This window comes from Aspergillus novofumigatus, assembly GCF_002847465.1.
Source record: "Aspergillus novofumigatus IBT 16806 chromosome Unknown P174scaffold_2, whole genome shotgun sequence".
Classification (NCBI taxonomy): Eukaryota; Fungi; Ascomycota; class Eurotiomycetes; order Eurotiales; family Aspergillaceae; genus Aspergillus; species Aspergillus novofumigatus.
The window spans coordinates 2,173,204-2,191,053 of NW_020194275.1; the positions used below are offsets into that span (position 1 = coordinate 2,173,204).

The window sequence follows — 17,850 nt, forward strand, 5'->3', positions numbered from 1 at the left end:
AGGACAAAGAGGGTTTGAAGCCACCTTGGGAATTGGTAAGAGCCTTTATGTGGATTCTAGCGTGGCCTGGATCTCGGCCGCGAGGAAGACTTGTTGGATATGTAATATGCAAGAGTCAGGAACCGTGCCACATGTTTCTAGAAGTTTAGCAAGCGGTTCGCCTTGGCTATGGGCTGTGCGCAGTCGACGAGAAAGAGGATATGTAGAGCTGATAGCGCTTGAATCGAGTACCTTACTCAAGGATGGGCCAGCGGTGGTTTATCACTGGAAGCTGGCTTCTGACCACAAATAAGCCTGCTGTAAGTCTTACGTATGGAGTTATACTGGGCCTTTGATACGGGCATCATGAGGTAACCAACAATAGAATATTGGCATGCTGACATAGTCTCACATATAGGCACTGTCTACTCTCTATCTACACTCTAGCTAGTATAGAAGAGACCTACGTCATTCCATCTCCAGTCAGTCTTTTGAAGAGTCAAGTGTGAAAATGCAATAGACCAGCCCGCCAATGATGAGAGGCCAAGAATGCACCCATTTTCAGCGGTCGTAGAGACGGCTGAATGCAAATGGAGATATGGGGTTGTCACCTCCATACCTACCTTAGTCTACTCCATAATGACTGTATGCTGAGAGACGATCGAGGTGTACCGTAGTCGCAAGGGTCCGAGTGCCATTCGGGATCCAATTGCCCCACCATCCTCTCTTTTGGCAGTCAGTGGTGTACTGCTTATTAGCATAGGGACGAGAAAGTTAAAGTTTGCTGCTGTTGTACAGAATACGTCGAATGCAGAGTCTGAAAGTCGGACATCTGCAGTGTGATGTAGGGGTGGTAGTTACCTAGAGAGTAGGTACATGTTGGGCTGATTGATTGATACCAAGAAGAAACAGGGTGGGATAGCCACCTATGACTGAACTGGGTGCAAGCCTGAACCGATATTGTTCTGTGGTGGCTATTTTTTTTTTTTTTTTCCAGTGTGCAACCTTCTGAGATATAGTGGACAGCAGTTCATAGAGTTATAAACAGTATATATCGATGTCTGTCGCCTAGGAGGGCTATAAAAGACGAGCTATTTGCATGTGACCGTCACGGTTCAAGGCTGAGATGCGCTATGTAAGGAGTAGACAGCAGCTAATCAGGTTGAGCTGCAGACCATGATATCCAGGACAGAGACGCAAATGTCTTTTATGATTCTATTCAGTGATTGAGATGGCGGGGTTGGAGGGTGGGATCTGAGCTATGCTCTAATTTAATCCCCACGAGTTGTGAGCGGAGTGCTGCAGTCTGTTAATCAGCATTGTGTAAAAATCTCAAGCGGCCAAGGTCTTGTCATTTGCCGGAAAATTTGGCTGATGACCTAGTCGTTGCAAGACCTTGATTTGCGTTGCTTTTGACAGAGGGAAGCAGGGGGCCAATGAGTGATTATAGGGGCCAAGTTGGTAGTATTTTAATATGCACTATGAGACCATGGCTGAGGATTGCTGGATAAAACCACTGTACGGTCACTGTACCCGAAGCTCTCAATCATCTGACAGAAAGAGATTGAAGCGCACCACATTATCTAGGAAACTTCCAGCACATATTTGACAGAAGTCTGATTAGTGATAACGCTGACGCAGCATGGAAAGATAAATAGTAGTAGATAGATACCAGATACCAAATCAGTCTCCGAGTTCCTAGCCGAAAGATGTAAACTACTCCGTATTAAGGTACTCATACGTCTCCAAGTATTCCATAGAGAGCCCAGGAGGATTGAAACTGAGTGTGGGACAACTCCGTAGTGCCGTGGATGGGCCGACGCTAAAGAGTGCAAATTAAGGACAAGACACTCCCCAAAATTTCCGGTTACCAGCAGACCTGGTAAATAAAGTCATAATGGTGAAAATGAAATGGCGTCCATACACAGAGGAATTATGGCTGGCTGTCTTTCAATGTACATTGGAGTATCTGGTTCCTCTGATCTGACAATGCATTACGACAGAGAAGAGTATATCAGGAGTCAATATTCTATTGCAAAAGGACCTGCACATAACCTAGTAGTAGTACTCTAAGTAGCACGATGTAATTAAACTGGGGACCTTTGATGCTATGTACTAACTAGATAGAGCATTGTGATTACGATGCTACAGAGTACGTACCTAGGTACTACGGAGTATCTACTCCGATACCTAGATAGATACAACGAGGATGTACCAGTGTCTTGTGCATTCATCATATAAATAAAAGTGACTATCAAATATTACACAGCACACCAGTTAAGGATCTCCTTCTATCTTAGATGGAACCTCTCTAAGGATGTGGGATAAGAAATGAGAATTCCGTCAAGGGTAAATAGCTCGGACGGAAGCCGGGAAGAAGCGATTCCAAACGACCCGGCAACTCACTCCATCGCCAACCACAACCGTGCAAATTAGGCCTGATATCCACCATTCTCTTTTTTTTTCTTCGCATGTCATCTGTGCAAGGTTTTATTCCCTTTCTCCAAAGGTCAAATGCAAGACACATCAGGTAAAATCACTCCAAGGTCGAGGAATAGCGTCACTTCTTCGATGTATATTTGACCTGCATAATTATTTTCTCTGAGCAGTTAATGTGGTGTAGTTATATTGTAGTTCTCTGTCATGCGCTTGAAGTACGTAAGGTTACTATTATTATTATTCTTATCATTTTTAACTCTCACTGAAAATTGTCGCCGGTCAAGAAAAATAAAATTCCTAGGTACTCCGAAGTAACTCTTGTGCAGGAAAGGGAAAAATACTCCAATCCCACGCTTTCTCTTCGCTTCTCTCCTTTCCTTTTCCTGCCCAGTCCTCTTCTTGTCTTGTCCGATTGTCCCCTCCTCGCTCTCCCCTCCCCTCAGTGTCTCACGGGCCTTACTACCTTAGGTGCTCTGTCTCTCTCTCTGGTCTGACATTATTACTGTCCGTCCCATCTCTACTTTCTCTCTCCCTTTCCCTCTTCTCCCTCCTCTCACCCTCCCCATCAATCCTCTCCATTCCTTTGGAACATCCTCCCCCACACACGCCAGACCCTTTTGTCTGTCGGGTCTCAAGGGTGAAAAGTCGTTGTTCGATCGCATTCTGCCTCGTTCACTCGTGGTAGAGCCGCCTGGAACTCTTTAGAGAGGGCAATCACTCCTTTTCCCGTAAGTCAATTGGAACTATATTCCCAATATCCTTGGTTTTCCCAAACTGCCGCCCACTCCATCACCTTCGTTTGGGAAGAGGAAGAGGTGGGAAATTTTTATGAAAATGGGAAAGATAAATTTATCCACATGCCTGTCGATTTATTCCCGCTTTCTTTCTCCAATTTGAATACGGCATGATATGTCGACTGGAATGTGCTGTGTCTGCCGATCGTTGGGGATATGTGAAACTTTTTTTTCCAGAGCCAAAAAAGGTTTCTCGGCTGCGCAGAGTCAACCTTGGGGATACGCCAGGAATAAGTCGGTCGATGTCATCGTTGCTCGCCATCCTCGTTTTTCCCTCGATCGCGCGGACACTCGATAGTTCCAGTTTTCATTGCGCTTTCTGTTACTCCGTGTCGGCCGATGGGTGCAATTCTTTGTTGATTTACTTTGGGGGCTCATGCTTACCTGTCACTACATTCAAATAGGTCTCTCGTGGTTCCTCCGAGCAGATTAACTCCTCTCGCCGCCGCCGTCGCCCTCGTCCTCGCCGTCAAGGAAACCCAGTCCGGTTCCTTCTGTCCAATATGGCGTACTATGAGCCTCAGGGTTGGCAAGCGCCTACTGCGCGCCAGGCCTCATGGGAGCATCCCGTTCAGCCCCATCGCGGTCAGGTATGCTCAGCGCTTACCCGTCCTTCACGTTGACGAAGATTGCTTACGGTGGTGTCATCAGGGTCGAGCTCAGTCTCTCAACGGGATGAGATGCCGGCTTTTTCGTCGCAATTTGACGGTACGGTTATGAGTCCTATACATCCATACCCCTTTGGCCCTTCAGCAGCGGAACCACGTGCGCATCCCAAAAAAATATCGAATCTCTTCCTGATACAATAATATTTTGTGATTTGAGCCATGGCGGGGACGCTTGGGCTGTGCGGTCAATACTTTCAAGGACTCATCGCTAATGGTCTGCAATAGAGGTCGATCGTGCGATCGATAATCTCGTCAAGAGTGGGAAGCTGTTCACAGCTCCCCGACGAGATTCGATGCCCATGGCAATGGGCCGGCCCTACCCTGAGTATGGTATGTTTCCTTTTAGACATGCTGTGGCGCGCGATAACTCCTAACACTCGAACTCAGACCCCCGTCTTACGGGAGCCGTGGCCCAGCGTCACCACTCAATCAGCGAGTTCGGCAGCCCCAACGTCCCGGGATACTATGCAGCCCAGCGTTTCCAGAGTCGCCCCAACGAGGTAGAGCAGATGATGCAGGCAAAGCGTCGGATGGCAGCACAACGCGAGCGGGAGCTCCGCAACTATCATCAGGAGCAACAGTACAACCGAAGTACGTGGTAGCATCTGTCTTTTTGGATATCTTTCCCCTTGTTTTCTTGATATTCCCCCATGATTTGATGCTCACATTCATGTATTCGCTGTTTTGTATGATACTTTGGGCTTTGACCTCTTTCCTGAACATGAGTTTTAATATTTCTTTCCCTAAAGGCCTGCTTGCCGAAATGTCTGGAAACAAATCCGATCGCTCGCTCAGCCCGGCCGCCGTGAGTGAGGAAAGCCGTCGAGAACTTCTAGCACGCCAGCATAGGGCTCTTTACGGGAACGAAAGCCCGGCCTTCTTCCCGCCTAACAACTTTGGTGACGATAACTCTCGGCCCGCGAGTCAAGCAGGCGGCACTCCGTCATCCGCTGCCGGTGTACGTGGCGCGTCTCCTCGCGGTGTTGACCCTTTCGGCCTCTCGCAGACTCCAGTTCAGGGCAACACCGATACTGCCGGCGGAGCGTCTCTCCAGTCCCCCTCTCGCGCTAACAGCACTTCGTCCCCGAGCTCTGGCATGAACCCTGTCTTCGGAAAATTTGATGGCTCTGACCAGCCCCGACGTCGACTTCCTCTCCTGGTAGGGCCGACTCGCCCTCTTCGAGGCAGGCACCCGCCAAACCCAATGCTGGCGCGATTGGTTCCGTCGGCCCAATCGGTTCTCGCCCTGTTCAGCAGTCCGGCCCTTCCCAGATCTCCAATCCTGCTCTGAACAAGCGCTCCACGACCCCCTTACCGTCCCCTCTTGGCTTTGGCTTCACTTCCAGTGATGGAGTCGCCTCTGGAGCGAACAACGACCGTGCGGCCTCTTCTGCCTCCAATCCTGTTGCCTCTACCTCCGCCTCAACCGCCGCCGCCAAGGAGCCCTCCGGGGGTGTCAGTCTGGGCTGGGGCAATGGCAGCGGTGTATGGGGCTCCAAGGGTGGCCTGGGGGTCCAGGCTTCCGTTTGGGGTTAAGTCGCATGACTGTATCAAAAGCTTCAAGCCCTGCATTTGTTCGACATCTGTTCAGTGGTATCGTGGCGTTCTGAGGTTGGTTTCGCCCTTTTTTTTTTTTTTTTTTTTTCCCCTATTTATTTTCTCGAAATATTGGGACAGCATGGTACATATTCGGAAGAAGTGGCTGGAGCAACTCTTGTCTGGCGCTCACTTCGTTCGATCCATATGTGGACAGTTAATTTGGTACATTGTTGGTTTACTGACTAAGGGACTTGGTTGGCCTGTTGGTTTCGGGAGTCGGTATATCCCCATTTCATTGTGTTTGCATCCTGTGGTCTTCAACATGTTACCATGACCTCTTTTCTTTTGTGATTTGCCTCCCTTTGGTGTTGGCATATGTCTCCTTCCCCTTTGATTCATTTTGTTTTGGGTCTCTGCAGTTCTTGGGATGGGGAGTGAATTTGCATGTTTGTGGGTGTATTCCATGGGACTCTTATCTCGGCTCTTATTACGGGGGGTTCCAGGTGTTCCATTCCATTGTCGGGTTTCGTTTGCGAGTTTGGTCGAGGTTTGATCCTTTTTAATCTCAAATGACTGGGGTGGGGGGTACCTAATGGCCTATTTTTTTGCTATCTATCCTTTCCTTTGGGCTGCTCGGCTTGGGGCTTCGGAAAAGGGATGGTGTGGAGCTGGCCAGTCCGTCTTTAGGAAAATGCTTACGGGAGTAGGTTCTGAATGTAATGTTTCCTGGCAATTTCTGTGTTTCTTATGTACCCGTCTTCCTTGCATTGGAACTTTCCGCCTACTCACTGAGTTATCCATTCTCCACCACAAAGCGACCTACACCCTCGCTGTATATGCAAAAGACGCTGTTGATGCACTCTTGGGGAATGGCCCCGTTCATGCTTGATCTGATACAATGAGTATGTGAGTGTGGTAAAAGTTTTCAGAGCTCAAGGCGTACTTAGTCTCCACCGGAGAGGAATCTATTCTAGTGTGAGACTATATACATGTATGATCATGGGCACTGAATGAGACCAAAGGGAACTTTTGCGCGGACGTCAATGCCATGTCTCAGGCATTACTATGCGCGCGGAATTGGACAGGAACAAATAACAACTTTCTCGAAGCGCCGTGATCAAACGGCATTCGAGTGACGCTCATCAATCGTAGCCGCAGTGCGGTCATCATGGTGGGCACCACCAGCATTAGCATTATGATTATTGTTAGAAGCTAAGTTAGCGCGGACAGAGTCGATCTTCGCCTTTGCGGTAAAGAGCCCCGCAAAGCCACGTTCCTGGTTCTTGCCGAGCCAGGGCTTGCGGGCTTCGCCGAGGACTCGCTTTCCGAGGAAGTAGATAAGCTGGCCGACGATGATGAGGACGAATGCGATCGGGTACATCCAATGGATGTTGTAGTGGAAGACCTCGATGCCGATGCAAACGCCCCAGAAATTCATAGTCAGCAGCGAGATGTTGAAGAAGGCTGCGGACGACAGGCGGAATAAGAGCGGGGCCATGCAGTAGAAGAATGCGAGACACAGGGTGTATCCGGTAAAATAGCTACCGATTCTGCTGTTCCAGACGGCAATCTGGAAAGAGTGACGGTCGAAAATACCGGCCTGGACGCCGTTGATGATCATTCCGAAGAAGGCCATCTGACCAAGCACTTCGTACACGGGGCGGCTGCTGACGAAGTACTCCTCTCCGGTGTTGGTGATACCGTAGAAGCTCGCACCCAACAACGCAAAGAGGTCGCCTTTGATCTGGTTGCCGCTGGAAACATTGCCTCCGTTTGAGCCCGTGATATGATCGGATGCAATCAAGACACCCATACCACCGATACAGATCAAAATACCCAGAATCTGTGTGATATGATACCGAACGCGCAAGAAGAGGAAAGAGATAAAAACGACAACGGCGATGGCCCAGAAGTTGATCAACTGGGCGCTAAGCATTGTCGTATAACGGTATGCCAGCACAATGAAGTAATTGCCCTCGACGTCACAAAAAGCCAAGATAATATCTGTTTGAAATCACACGAGTCAGTAAGTGATGTTGCAATACACCGCAACGGTCTAGCCACAGCAACCGAGGGAAAAAAAAGCAGAGGACTCTCTCACATTTCCAGCCGTCGCGCCACATCAAGCGGAGCCAGCCCTTGAAACCATAACGGTAGATAGTGTAAGGTGTAAATATGAGGTTGAGCAGAACGTAATTGAAGAAAGACTGAAAAGCCGGAATCGAGGTACCCTCCTGACTAAGAAGAGTGCTGAAAGTACTTGTCGCAGTATTTGTTATGGCCAGCACCTGCCTAAAAGCTTATTGTCAGAGGTTTGTTGCGCATTCGTAGGCACTTGCAATGAGTCTTACCCAAGTATCAGCGTGATATAGAACTCCTTTGTCGTAAAGTATGCCCAGAACCCCTTCTTCTGCGTATCGATACGATCCGCAACGGCTTCAGAGCCAGAGTCATCCTCCCGTGTATTCTCGTTGACAGTCACTGGATCGTTCTGCTTAGGAGGCTCGAAGTATGGAGACGTGACGGCGTCAGGAGCCGCAGATGAAGTCTGCACACCAACAGGGTGTTTGGTATCCGACATTGCGAGAGTGGTCCGAACTGTATTTAAAAAACGCAGGCTTAGACACAGCAAATGCTCGTTAAGACAAGAAGCTTGAATAATGCAGTCAAGAAAGTCGTAGAGGAAGCAGGGTCGTCTATGGAGGGAGCTTTTTGACCTGAACGAACGCAAAACCCCCAGAAGTCGCTCGTCTTCGGTCGTAGGAGTAGGTCTCTACTCAGAAGAGTTGAAGACAAAGTCTGCTCAGGACTGAAGAGGAGAAAATCAGAAACCTGCGCCGAGGAAAAAGAAAAGTGGGCAGAGGTGAAGCGGAGTCGACTTTTCCCAATGCGGTAATTTTCACTACGGGAACGCCGTCAATATTCGATAAGAAAAAGGTCTCGACCTCGTGGAGCTATGAGCCAATCAGACAACATCATACAGGCATCTGGATCTGTTTATGTCAGCAGGTAGACTGGGTCTGTCCAACGCCACCCCTGCAAAAGCCAATCATAACAAGGCGGCAGCTGATTCCACAGCTGCTAAACGTAACTAAACGATGGCCCTAAGACATTTTGATAATGGGGCATGGACGATAAGGTTAGCAGAACGCTCAGACCCATCAGATGGAGGTGCACTGAAGGGTGATGCTTGATGAGGATGTCAATGCAGCAATGCGGATTGCAGAGCTGTCGAACTATTGTCTGCAGTATCAACAAGGATGTAAATGCCGTAGAAAACTGTCGTTATTTCGATGATTCGGTTGTTTTATGAACCATGTCGAGCTTTCAGCAAGAAAACGAACATTGGAGATTATAGCGGCACCTTTTAGACTTTCTAGTCATGGTCACCTGACTGAAATCCTCTTGCCTGAGGCAGGAATATAGCCTTAGTCTCTTACTGGGTTCCGGGAGATTGACGGAAGTAGACATGTTTTAATTCATGTGACTGAAGGAATGAATCGTTCAATATGTCCCAAATGCAAATAGGGTGTGGTCTTTTGATGAGAATGTCAGTTGAACTATTTGTGTATGATATACGCAAAGAGAGAGCTTCGGCAGCCTGCGCTCCCAACATCAATGACTGTCAGTGATTAGAAGTCCGTCGTGCTCGGGCACTTGACTCCCTAATCTCATGAAGCCATGTGACTGTGTTGGATTGGCTTGTCAGTTTTGGGTATCTCGTCCAAGATGGTACATGCCCAACGGCGGTATACAGAACAGATCTGCGATTACATGTTGCATCCTTCATCGTTTCTAGTACACTAAGGATGGAGCATTTGTGAAGAGTTTGAACGTCGAACTCCTGTTCCGTGGATAACGTGGGGAAAGGGGATACCTATTAGTTGATTACCCTATGGTTTTCCAGGAACTTTAAGGCACCTCGCAAGTCACAAGGAAAAGGCCCATTAAGCTTCTTTCCTTCCGAGCCCCTCTACCTTAGGCGGCCCCAGGGCTGATCCATGCTCCTGTAGAGCTTCTTTTAGAGCTTCTTTTAGTGAGGTCGACTTGAGTACCTTAAGCCTTGTTTCAGATGAATCAATTGTACCTATCTACTACTTGCTCGTTGCTACCCCTCAAATATCATAGTTGTGACTACCATGACATGTTCGGCCGACCTTCCGGTACCTGAGCACTGCATCTATTAGATAGATTGCTTCGTAGTGTATTGCGTATTTAGGTTCATCTTAATTCCTTGGATTTATTTTTAGTATTAGTGACATCTTCAGCCCCTAGAGAAATTATAGAACACTAGAACATCTCCTTGCTAGAAGAAATAACAGGAGAAAGACCCCTGCTGTTGATGTGAGGGCACGTCATCCCAACCAAACTCTCTTTTCTTTTCACCTCCCTGTGCCCGCTCTCTTGCAGATCCCCATATGGTGGCTAGTCTACCTATCTTTCTATCTACCTTTAGTTACCTTGCGTTTCCGCCTCCGAACCAAGTAGGAATCCAGAAGGCTTCATCCAGCTTTATCCACCTATCGTCCACTTCTCGTCCATCGTATATCTCAGAGTAGCACTCTCGTCGGCTCACTGCCTTAAGGCCTCATTTACTACCACCGCTATTGAGCAGAATATTCACCAGATCGCGACACAAGGAGATAGGAGCCCGTCTTAGTATTCTCAATCTCTACGGTCGCGTGTCTGTCGCTTTTCTGCGCGCTCGCCGAACCCAAACTGAGAAGGGGAAAAAAACCAGCGCCCGCCAACCGCTGCCGAGGCCGTCAGGTGGTCCGTCCCCAACTCAGGATCATCATCATCCGCAGCACAGCATCAAACATCGTTATCGTCGCCTGTTGATATCGTTTCCGATCCTCATTCTCCCCTCAAAAATACTACTTTTTCTGTCGCTTGTCCCTGCGCATTCCTCGTTCAACCCTGGACAAGGCAGCGGCTGCCCTTTCTTTCCACTCCCCTGTGGCGGTTCTCGCGCCGGTACACTCGTTCACTGAGTTGTTCCGGTTTGAAGAGACGCCACCTCTCCTTTCTGCCACACCATGGCGTCGGACTTACAACCACCCAACGATCGTAAGCGGGTTAAGGTCTACGAGCTGAGGGATAATGACTGGTTCGACCGAGGGACCGGGTTCTGTATGGGACAGATTCTCGACGTAAGTTTCTGTTGTTGCTTGCCTGGTCAGCGCAAAAGCGTCGCCCATTGTCGGCGCGAAAGCTGCACCTGGCCTCGCGCTGAAGATTTTCATTTGTCTAAGACTGACATGACATCTACGTCCCGTAGGATGAACCGCGAATATACGTCCAGTCGGAGGATGAGCCCGACCGGGTGCTCCTGGAGACAAGAATCACTAAGGACGATGGCTATCAGAAGCAGCAAGGTCAACCTCCTTCGCAGTCCTCATCATATCGCGCCATGAACGAAGAACTGAGAGGCTAACGCTCGTGCGCTCCGAACAGAAACCCTTATCGTATGGACAGAGCCTAATGGAACGGACATGGCGTTGAGTTTTCAGGAAGCGGAGGGCTGCGCGGCTATATGGTAAGGCGTTGCGTCGACGCCCGCCTCTCAGCTTTGTCGCTGACGAGTTACCAAGGAATTTTGTGAATAATGTCCAACAACACCTACACAGCTTGGTATCAGCAGGTTAGTTGATATCCCTCCGCGCTGCTTGCAGGTCATCGTGGCAGATTCCTGTGTGACCGGTGGAACTGATTACGTCCGTTACTAGACGATGCCTTGTCCGACGATCTCGAGAGCTATCAGTCAATCATGCTACCTCCGCCTGAGCTTGGGAATCTTCCGGAAATCGATCACATCATGCGGGCGGCCAGCATCACTCAAGCCGGTCGCGACGCGCTATCTAAATTTGTCATTAGAGACGAGTACATCCCGAAGCTGATACCTTTAGTCACTGTCGCAGAGGATCTGGAGAGTCTTCCGGATTTGCATCGACTTTGCAACATAATGAAATCGCTTATTCTACTCAATGACAACACTATTATTGAGACGGTCGTTACCGATGATATTATCCTGGGTGTGGTCGGGGCATTGGAATGTGCGTGATAATCGGCCCCTCTGTCTTGGTGTCGTTGCTCGCAGGATGTATAGGACTAATTCATCTCAGACGATCCCGAATTTCCCACTCACAAGGCCAATCATCGACAATATCTCGCAGATCAGAGCCGCTACAAGGAAGTCGTTCCCATCAAGGATCCCATCATTCGCCGCAAGATTCGCTACACATGGCGCCTACAATATCTGAAAGACGTGGTGTTGGCTCGAATACTGGATGACCCGACATTCTCTGTCCTCAACTCTCTGATTTTCTTCAATCAGGTGGAGATAGTGAATCACATTCAGTCGAATGGACCCTTCTTGAAAGAACTCTTCTCAGTTTTCGACCCTCGGAACTCGGATTTGAAGCGCAAGGATGATGCTGTGCAATTCCTTCACCAGTGCGCTGGAATCGCGAAGAATCTACAGGCTCCCGCGCGCGCCAATCTGTTTGCGAACTTCATCAATCACGGCCTTTTCGCCGTCATTGCGTTTGCCATCAAACATCTTAATCCAGCCATGCGCACTACAGGTGTCGATCTCCTTGTGGCGCTGCTTGATCACGATCCAATCATGATGCGTGGATATATGCTCAAGGCCGTCAACGAAAAGAAAACGCCCCTTACCGATACTCTCATCGATCTCCTGCATGCTGAATCCGACCTTGGTGTGAAGAATCAGCTCGCAGATGCCATCAAAGTTCTATTGGATCCTCAAATCCCTTTGCAGGATGCCATGGGTCGGGCTGGTCCCGAATATTTCTCGAAATTTCGCCCTAATATTCTCTCCGATGCGTTCATGCAGAATCACTTTGATGAATCCGCTAGAAGACTCTTTCTTCCCCTCAGACGGCTTGAGAATCGTACCGACCGTAAGTACTGCGTGCACTGGTTGGCCATTATGCTCGACGATACTAATTGGGACAACGGCTACGCAGTTAACGATCTCACGTTCCAAGAAGTATCCCTATATTCACATTTGGTCGATATCCTCACATTCTTCGTCCGTCAACATCTCTATCGAAGCCGTAATGTCATTCACAACGAGGCTCTTGCGCCCCGAATTGCCCAGCTACTTAGAGTTCCTCAGAAACACCTCAAATTAAGTGAGTCCATATCCCAATTCTGCGGCTTTTCTTCGGATCTCTAACGGTATGCACCGTCAGCCGCTTTGAAGTTCTTCCGCACCTTGGTCAGCCTGCAAGATACGTTCTATCAGGCGTTGATGACGCACAACAACACTTTCGGGCTGATCCTGGACATTGTGTACGAAACTATGCCTCGCGACAACCTCCTCAACTCCGCATGCCTTGAGCTCTTCGAGTTCATCAAACGAGAGAATATCAAACCCATTGTTCTTCACATTGTTGAAAAATACCGTGAGAAGATCAAGGATATCACTTACGTTGACACCTTTCAGAATTTGATCCTGCGCTACGAGCAGATGCAAGGCTATGGAGCAGAGGCGGACTCAACTCTGTTTTCGCAAGAGGAGGAAGCTCGAAAATTACAGGCGAATGGCCAACGCTGGCAAGGGGTCAAGGAGATGGATGCTGCTGAAGAGGAATACTTCAACACATCCGACGACGAGGATGAGGTAAGATACGCCCAGTAGTTCCAAGACTTTCCACTCGCTGACTTTTAATTCTCAGTGGCAGCAAGAGAATCGTGTGCATGGTGCTGTGGCTGTCAATGCGCAGAACGGCGCAGCTTCGCCAGTAGTGAAACCCTTGGTCGATTATCCAGACGATGATGAAGACGAGAATGCGATGGATACAAAACCGGAAGCCGACGAACTCCAGGCGCAGCAAACACCACAGGAAGAGAATGCGACTGCCGATATCTCGTTGGAGACGCAGTCTACGCCGGTTTCTCTGAGCATACAGACTCCTCCGGAACGCCTGTCAGAGAAGCGTCGGCGTGAAGAGGAGGATGACGATGAATTGGTCAAGCTAACCTCAGGGCCGAAAAGGAGGAGCTCTACGAGCAGTAGCTCTGGCAGTGCAGGTCTTATACGGAGAAAGCGAGGCATGTCAATTGGAACTCTTTCTACTGCCGAAAAGGGAACAACTCAGAATCTTTCGGGTGGGTTGAGTGGCGCAGCGCCTAAACGGATCGCTATCAACCTCGGTCCCGCAGCCAAGCCAGCCACTTCGGAAACTGAGTCGAACGATTCTACCTCAAGTCATACGAGCAATGAGAAAGAAAACCGAGTTGACGGTGTGAAAGAAGACGCTTGATGATTTCTTATTCCGTTGTTCTCGTGTGGGCAGTATTCGGCCCGAATACTGCCCTTCTGCTTGCTCAGGCTACGACATCATTCTCTCTGTTTGTCTCAAGAGTCCTCACCTTAGGGGTACCAGATGATGAGAGCATCATTTGCCGTTTTCCACTTTCAATCCAACAGCTGGCTGTGACGATCTGTTGTATCGTTCCGATTGCATTTACACATTCTTCCAGTTGTGGTATTTTTAGACGTTGTGTATCAACTTTCTGTTAAAGTTTGCGTGATGGTTTCTGGCTTTGCATGCCACAGCTCTTCTCGCACAGCTCCTTTCGATATGAGTCGATCTATTATATCCCCTTTGCTTGCCTATTTGATATCGCGGTGTTGCATTCTACATTTTGTTTGATAAATACGTGGTGTGCTGGTTGATCTGTCCATGGCTGGCGAACAAGGGGCTTGAAAATCGGAATTACTATAACAGCACCTGCAATGCTGTTGCATTAGCGCGATTTAGGATTTGTCGAAATCCAGATGTTTTGGGTTGCTTTTTCATCTACATTTGGGTTCTTTACGGCACTGGTACTGGCAGGGGAATATGGCTGGATGGAACGGACCGCAATGACCCTGTGTATGTCTGAAACGCGAAGCGGCAAGGTAGAGGTCTTCCCCTCTATATCCATCGCCTCGCTTCCGTTCACAACTAGGAATTATCCTAGAGGACGATTAATGGACGAACTATTGCGCAAGTCGATGCTTATTTTTCTGGGAAATATGACTGCACATATTTGTCCGCGCAATGATCATATATCTTCGATCCAGATCACTTACTTACCAAGCGAAAATTGCCAATGAGTATAGTGTAGCATTATATTGTAGGACCGAAGACATTGATACTGGCCAGTTCACCACGATCGACTCGGAATATGCAGCTCAAGTTGTGATTGTAGAATCCCAGAATCATTGAATCCTGAGGCGGAATGGTTCAATCCGCTGTTGTTCCCAGTGGGCCCTCCCACTCTTGAAAAAAAGGGCTCGATCTGAACCTAGCCGAGCTTAGGTTGGTTTCCAGCTTGAATCAATGGACTCATGATGCTTATGGGTCAATATGGATGCTCACTGCAAGTTGTCAATTAAAACCTTGCCATCCTCAATCGGATTTCAAACGGTTCATTCAGTGGATACGTTCTTCTCAAGCCCAGGAACACCATCTAGTCTAGCTACATCATAAATGTCAACCACGGCCATTCCGCATTCACCAGTTCAATACCGGAGTTGACCATCTCATGCTCCGCCGGTATATCACCTCGCAAATATACCGCCTAACAACCCGGAAGATGTCAACATCCCCCCAGCCGCGCATCACGCGCGACACGTTTCTGCACACTGTTTCCCTGCAGAAGAGCAGGCCGGGTTCCACCCCGTCTTCGTCCCAGGTCACCATTTTCATGATCTCAGGGAATCCGGGGCTAGTCGGATACTACCATACCTTCCTGTCGCTTCTTGCTGACAAACTGGGTTCGCGCGGCGCGCAGAGTAAGAGTCAGAGCCGTAGCCATGCGTGTGACTTTCAGATCTACGGGCATAGCCTGGGTGGGTTTGAGCTGGATGATCCCGAGAATCTAGATGCGGGGAAGCGCTTGTTTGATCTTGAAGACCAGATCTGCTATGTCCAGGGGAAGCTTGATGGTTTCCTTGCGGGCGCGGAGACGAAGCAGAAGGTTATTCTTGTTGGGCATTCGGTGGGCGCTTATATCGCTATGGAGATTCTGAGGAGGCATCGGGAGAGATCAGATGCTAGAGCTAGAACTGGGGCTGGGGCTGATAGGGCCGACTTCGATATCGTTGGCGGGATAATGCTCTTCCCTACTGTCGTGGATATTGCCAAGTCGCCTTCTGGGCGGAAGCTGACGGTGAGTTTGGTCCCCTGGTTACGGTGCAGTACTGATTCAAGGGCAGCGATTGCTCTACTTTATACCCCAGCTGGCTCTAGTCGTTGGCTTTCTGGCCAGGGTTCTGGCAATGCTACTTCCAGGAAATCTGCTGCAAGGTCTAATCAAAAATGTTATGGGGTCGCCACCGGATAGTGCGGTTGAGACAACCGCAGCGCTTCTCAAGAGCAAACGGGGCGTTAGACAAGCTTTGTTCGTTGCCATTCCCACTCCCATTCTATTTTCATGTTAGTGTGCTTGGAGATCTTCTAACTGACGTAGACACATGGCCGCTGATGAGATGCGGACGATCACCTCGGACAAATGGGACGATGATGTCTGGGTGTGTCGACGGCTAACGAGCCGCTAACTCGTTTGTTCTTCTACTTTGGCCGAAATGACCATTGGGTTGCGGAGCGGACGAGGGATGAGATTATTGAGCTTCGAGGGCGTGTAGATGGTGGGCCGACGATGTCGGTTTGCGAGCTTGGGCTGCCGCATGCGTTTTGCTTAAGTGAGTGGTTTGCTACGTCTCTGGCTATGGGTGTAGGCTTGGTACTGATAGATTCCTCTACAGGACATAATGAGATTATGGCGGAGAAGGTGTCCGCCATGATTATGGATATTGTGTCGGCTTGAGACGGTCAAAGACGGCACCTTGAGGTGTAGAGTTATGTCTGTATTGCTGACTTTATATAGACCGAGACGAGTGGTTAGAGATCGGGCATTGCTGGTATTTGATAAATGAGCATGGACTCATATCAGGGATTATCATCTCCAGCACCATGGCTTCGTGCCGTGCGGTCCTTAAGGAAAGGTTCGCTGCACGTACGTACCCATACAAAATAATATTGCATGCCGTGAGGTTTGGGATGACGGAATGAACAGAGGCCAGAGATACTCCAGTTAGGCCTCTGTCACAATTCTCACTAAAGCGAACCGTAAAGACATTTGGGTATCTCTATAAACAAACTCTATTCCTCTGGCAGATTTGCGACGTGAGGCCTAAGAGTTTCCCTGGTAGGCTAGTCCTGCTCTTCTGAACAAATCCCCTAGAACATCCTGTCGAGGTTGCGGTTCCGCCGCCGGCGTCTCCATCGGTGTTTGCTGCCATTGCGGTTGACCAAAATTGTGTGCCTTGACACTCCATTCATCGTCCTGTGCTCTCTGTTCGCCAAAAAGGTCCTTCAAGGAGATCTGACGGCCCATAGGAACACTCGAGTGCATTTCATCCATGGAGCCAGCCTCAGCGGCGGCGGTAGCAACATGAAGGCCGTTCTGACGCGTCGCTTCTAGTCGCTCACGGGCGATCTTCAGACTATGGCCCGCGTGAACGGCGCATTCCCGGATCATGTGAGCGTTGATTGTGCGTGTTTCCGCAGTCGAGTTTGGCGGTGGCTCGGAGTAGATCCAGAGGCCGTAGATACGGACGTCGGCGGGGTTTGCATTCTTCTGGGCACCACTGTAGTCACTATTATTGGGAATCCCTTGGTCTGTATCCAGGTCGTAGTCGGATTTGATGATGACATATTCTTCCGTAAGCTCCACATTGTCCCCGTCCGTCAACAGAATATCGAAGTTGTTGAGGCCGCGTCGGTTCAACACGAAAACGCTGTATCGTTCCTCGCCTAGACTTCCTTGAGATAGTTGACAGACAAACAGTGACCCCTCCACACCGCTTTTTTCCCACTGTCGGGACGTCGGGTTGAACAAGTAAACCACTGCGTATGGAGCGAGAGACAGAATCGAGTTCACAGACGGATTATGGCGGCGGAGTACGGAGAGGTTCAGCTCCTCGTTGGAGCGTAACGGCGGGGGAGGCACGTGCTGTTCTTGCTGTTGTTGCGTGTCGGAGAAGTAGTTTGGATAATCGGACTCATAGTCGGAGGGTTGCGTGCCATGGTGGTTGTGACGATGATTGTTGCCATTGCCATTGTTCGTTCGTCGGGGTTTGCGGGTCGTCATTGTGAGAATATGTGTAGAGGAGGGGAATACTCATACAGTTGGCCCCTGTTGACTCGTTCGTAATAGAGGGGTAGAGGATTGAGAATATATCACTTCAAGATATGGTGGAGGAAGGGGTAGACGTAGCTAATCGAGGAGATTGTTGGATAGCGGAATATTGGTGACGTTGATGGAGAAAGATAGAGAATGGTCAACCCCGCGAACAGCTCAAGCGGAGCGCCTACGCTTCAATCATTCCTGATCAATTCTACGCGCTA

General features: G+C 49.2%; 5 protein-coding genes across 5 annotated transcripts; 3 read left to right on the forward strand and 2 right to left on the reverse strand.

Annotated features, from left to right (window-relative positions):
- Positions 1 to 3,715: 3,715 nt before the first annotated feature.
- On the forward strand, positions 3,716 to 5,416 carry P174DRAFT_428519 (uncharacterized protein; the record flags this gene model as incomplete). The annotated part of the gene is made up of 5 exons (XM_024825516.1): positions 3,716 to 3,802; positions 4,108 to 4,210; positions 4,268 to 4,471; positions 4,630 to 5,039; positions 5,069 to 5,416. The coding sequence occupies 5 exons, from the start codon at positions 3,716 to 3,718 to the stop codon at positions 5,414 to 5,416; spliced, it is 1,152 nt and encodes a 383-aa protein (XP_024685637.1).
- Positions 5,417 to 6,290: 874 nt separating this feature from the next.
- P174DRAFT_438822 (DUF914 domain membrane protein) lies at positions 6,291 to 8,244 on the reverse strand. Its single transcript, XM_024826637.1, has 3 exons — positions 7,771 to 8,244; positions 7,521 to 7,711; positions 6,291 to 7,423 (listed from the first exon to the last, which is right to left on the reverse strand). Exons 1-3 carry the CDS (start codon positions 7,998 to 8,000, stop codon positions 6,537 to 6,539), a joined length of 1,308 nt encoding a protein of 435 aa, XP_024685638.1. The 5' UTR covers positions 8,001 to 8,244; the 3' UTR covers positions 6,291 to 6,536.
- A 2,214-nt stretch (positions 8,245 to 10,458) lies between these two features.
- Positions 10,459 to 13,713, forward strand: P174DRAFT_418025 (SMEK family protein; the record flags this gene model as incomplete). The annotated part of the gene is made up of 8 exons (XM_024824659.1): positions 10,459 to 10,572; positions 10,701 to 10,797; positions 10,877 to 10,958; positions 11,014 to 11,063; positions 11,149 to 11,475; positions 11,545 to 12,579; positions 12,640 to 13,070; positions 13,126 to 13,713. 8 exons carry the CDS (start codon positions 10,459 to 10,461, stop codon positions 13,711 to 13,713), a joined length of 2,724 nt encoding a protein of 907 aa, XP_024685639.1.
- Positions 13,714 to 14,983: 1,270 nt separating this feature from the next.
- P174DRAFT_457750 (bifunctional triacylglycerol lipase/ester hydrolase) lies at positions 14,984 to 16,267 on the forward strand (the record flags this gene model as incomplete). Its single annotated transcript, XM_024829581.1, has 5 exons — positions 14,984 to 15,610; positions 15,681 to 15,841; positions 15,911 to 15,971; positions 15,992 to 16,142; positions 16,206 to 16,267. 5 exons carry the CDS (start codon positions 14,984 to 14,986, stop codon positions 16,265 to 16,267), a joined length of 1,062 nt encoding a protein of 353 aa, XP_024685640.1.
- A 120-nt stretch (positions 16,268 to 16,387) lies between these two features.
- On the reverse strand, positions 16,388 to 17,754 carry P174DRAFT_438827 (Dcp1 family protein). The gene has a single exon (XM_024826638.1). The coding sequence runs from the start codon at positions 17,591 to 17,593 to the stop codon at positions 16,634 to 16,636; it is 960 nt and encodes a 319-aa protein (XP_024685641.1). The 5' UTR covers positions 17,594 to 17,754; the 3' UTR covers positions 16,388 to 16,633.
- Positions 17,755 to 17,850: the final 96 nt, after the last annotated feature.

Excerpts from the sequence above, each read along its gene's own strand:
- P174DRAFT_438822 (XM_024826637.1), bottom strand. The coding sequence starts at position 8,000 with ATGTCGGATACCAAACACCCTGTTGGTGTGCAGACTTCATCTGCGGCT. Across the intron at positions 7,712-7,770 it reads TATATCACGCTGATACTTGG|GCAGGTGCTGGCCATAACAA; the intron begins GTAAGACTCATT and ends ATAAGCTTTTAG. Across the intron at positions 7,424-7,520 it reads GTGGCGCGACGGCTGGAAAT|ATATTATCTTGGCTTTTTGT; the intron begins GTGAGAGAGTCC and ends GATTTCAAACAG.
- P174DRAFT_438827 (XM_024826638.1), bottom strand. The coding sequence starts at position 17,593 with ATGACGACCCGCAAACCCCGACGAACGAACAATGGCAATGGCAACAAT.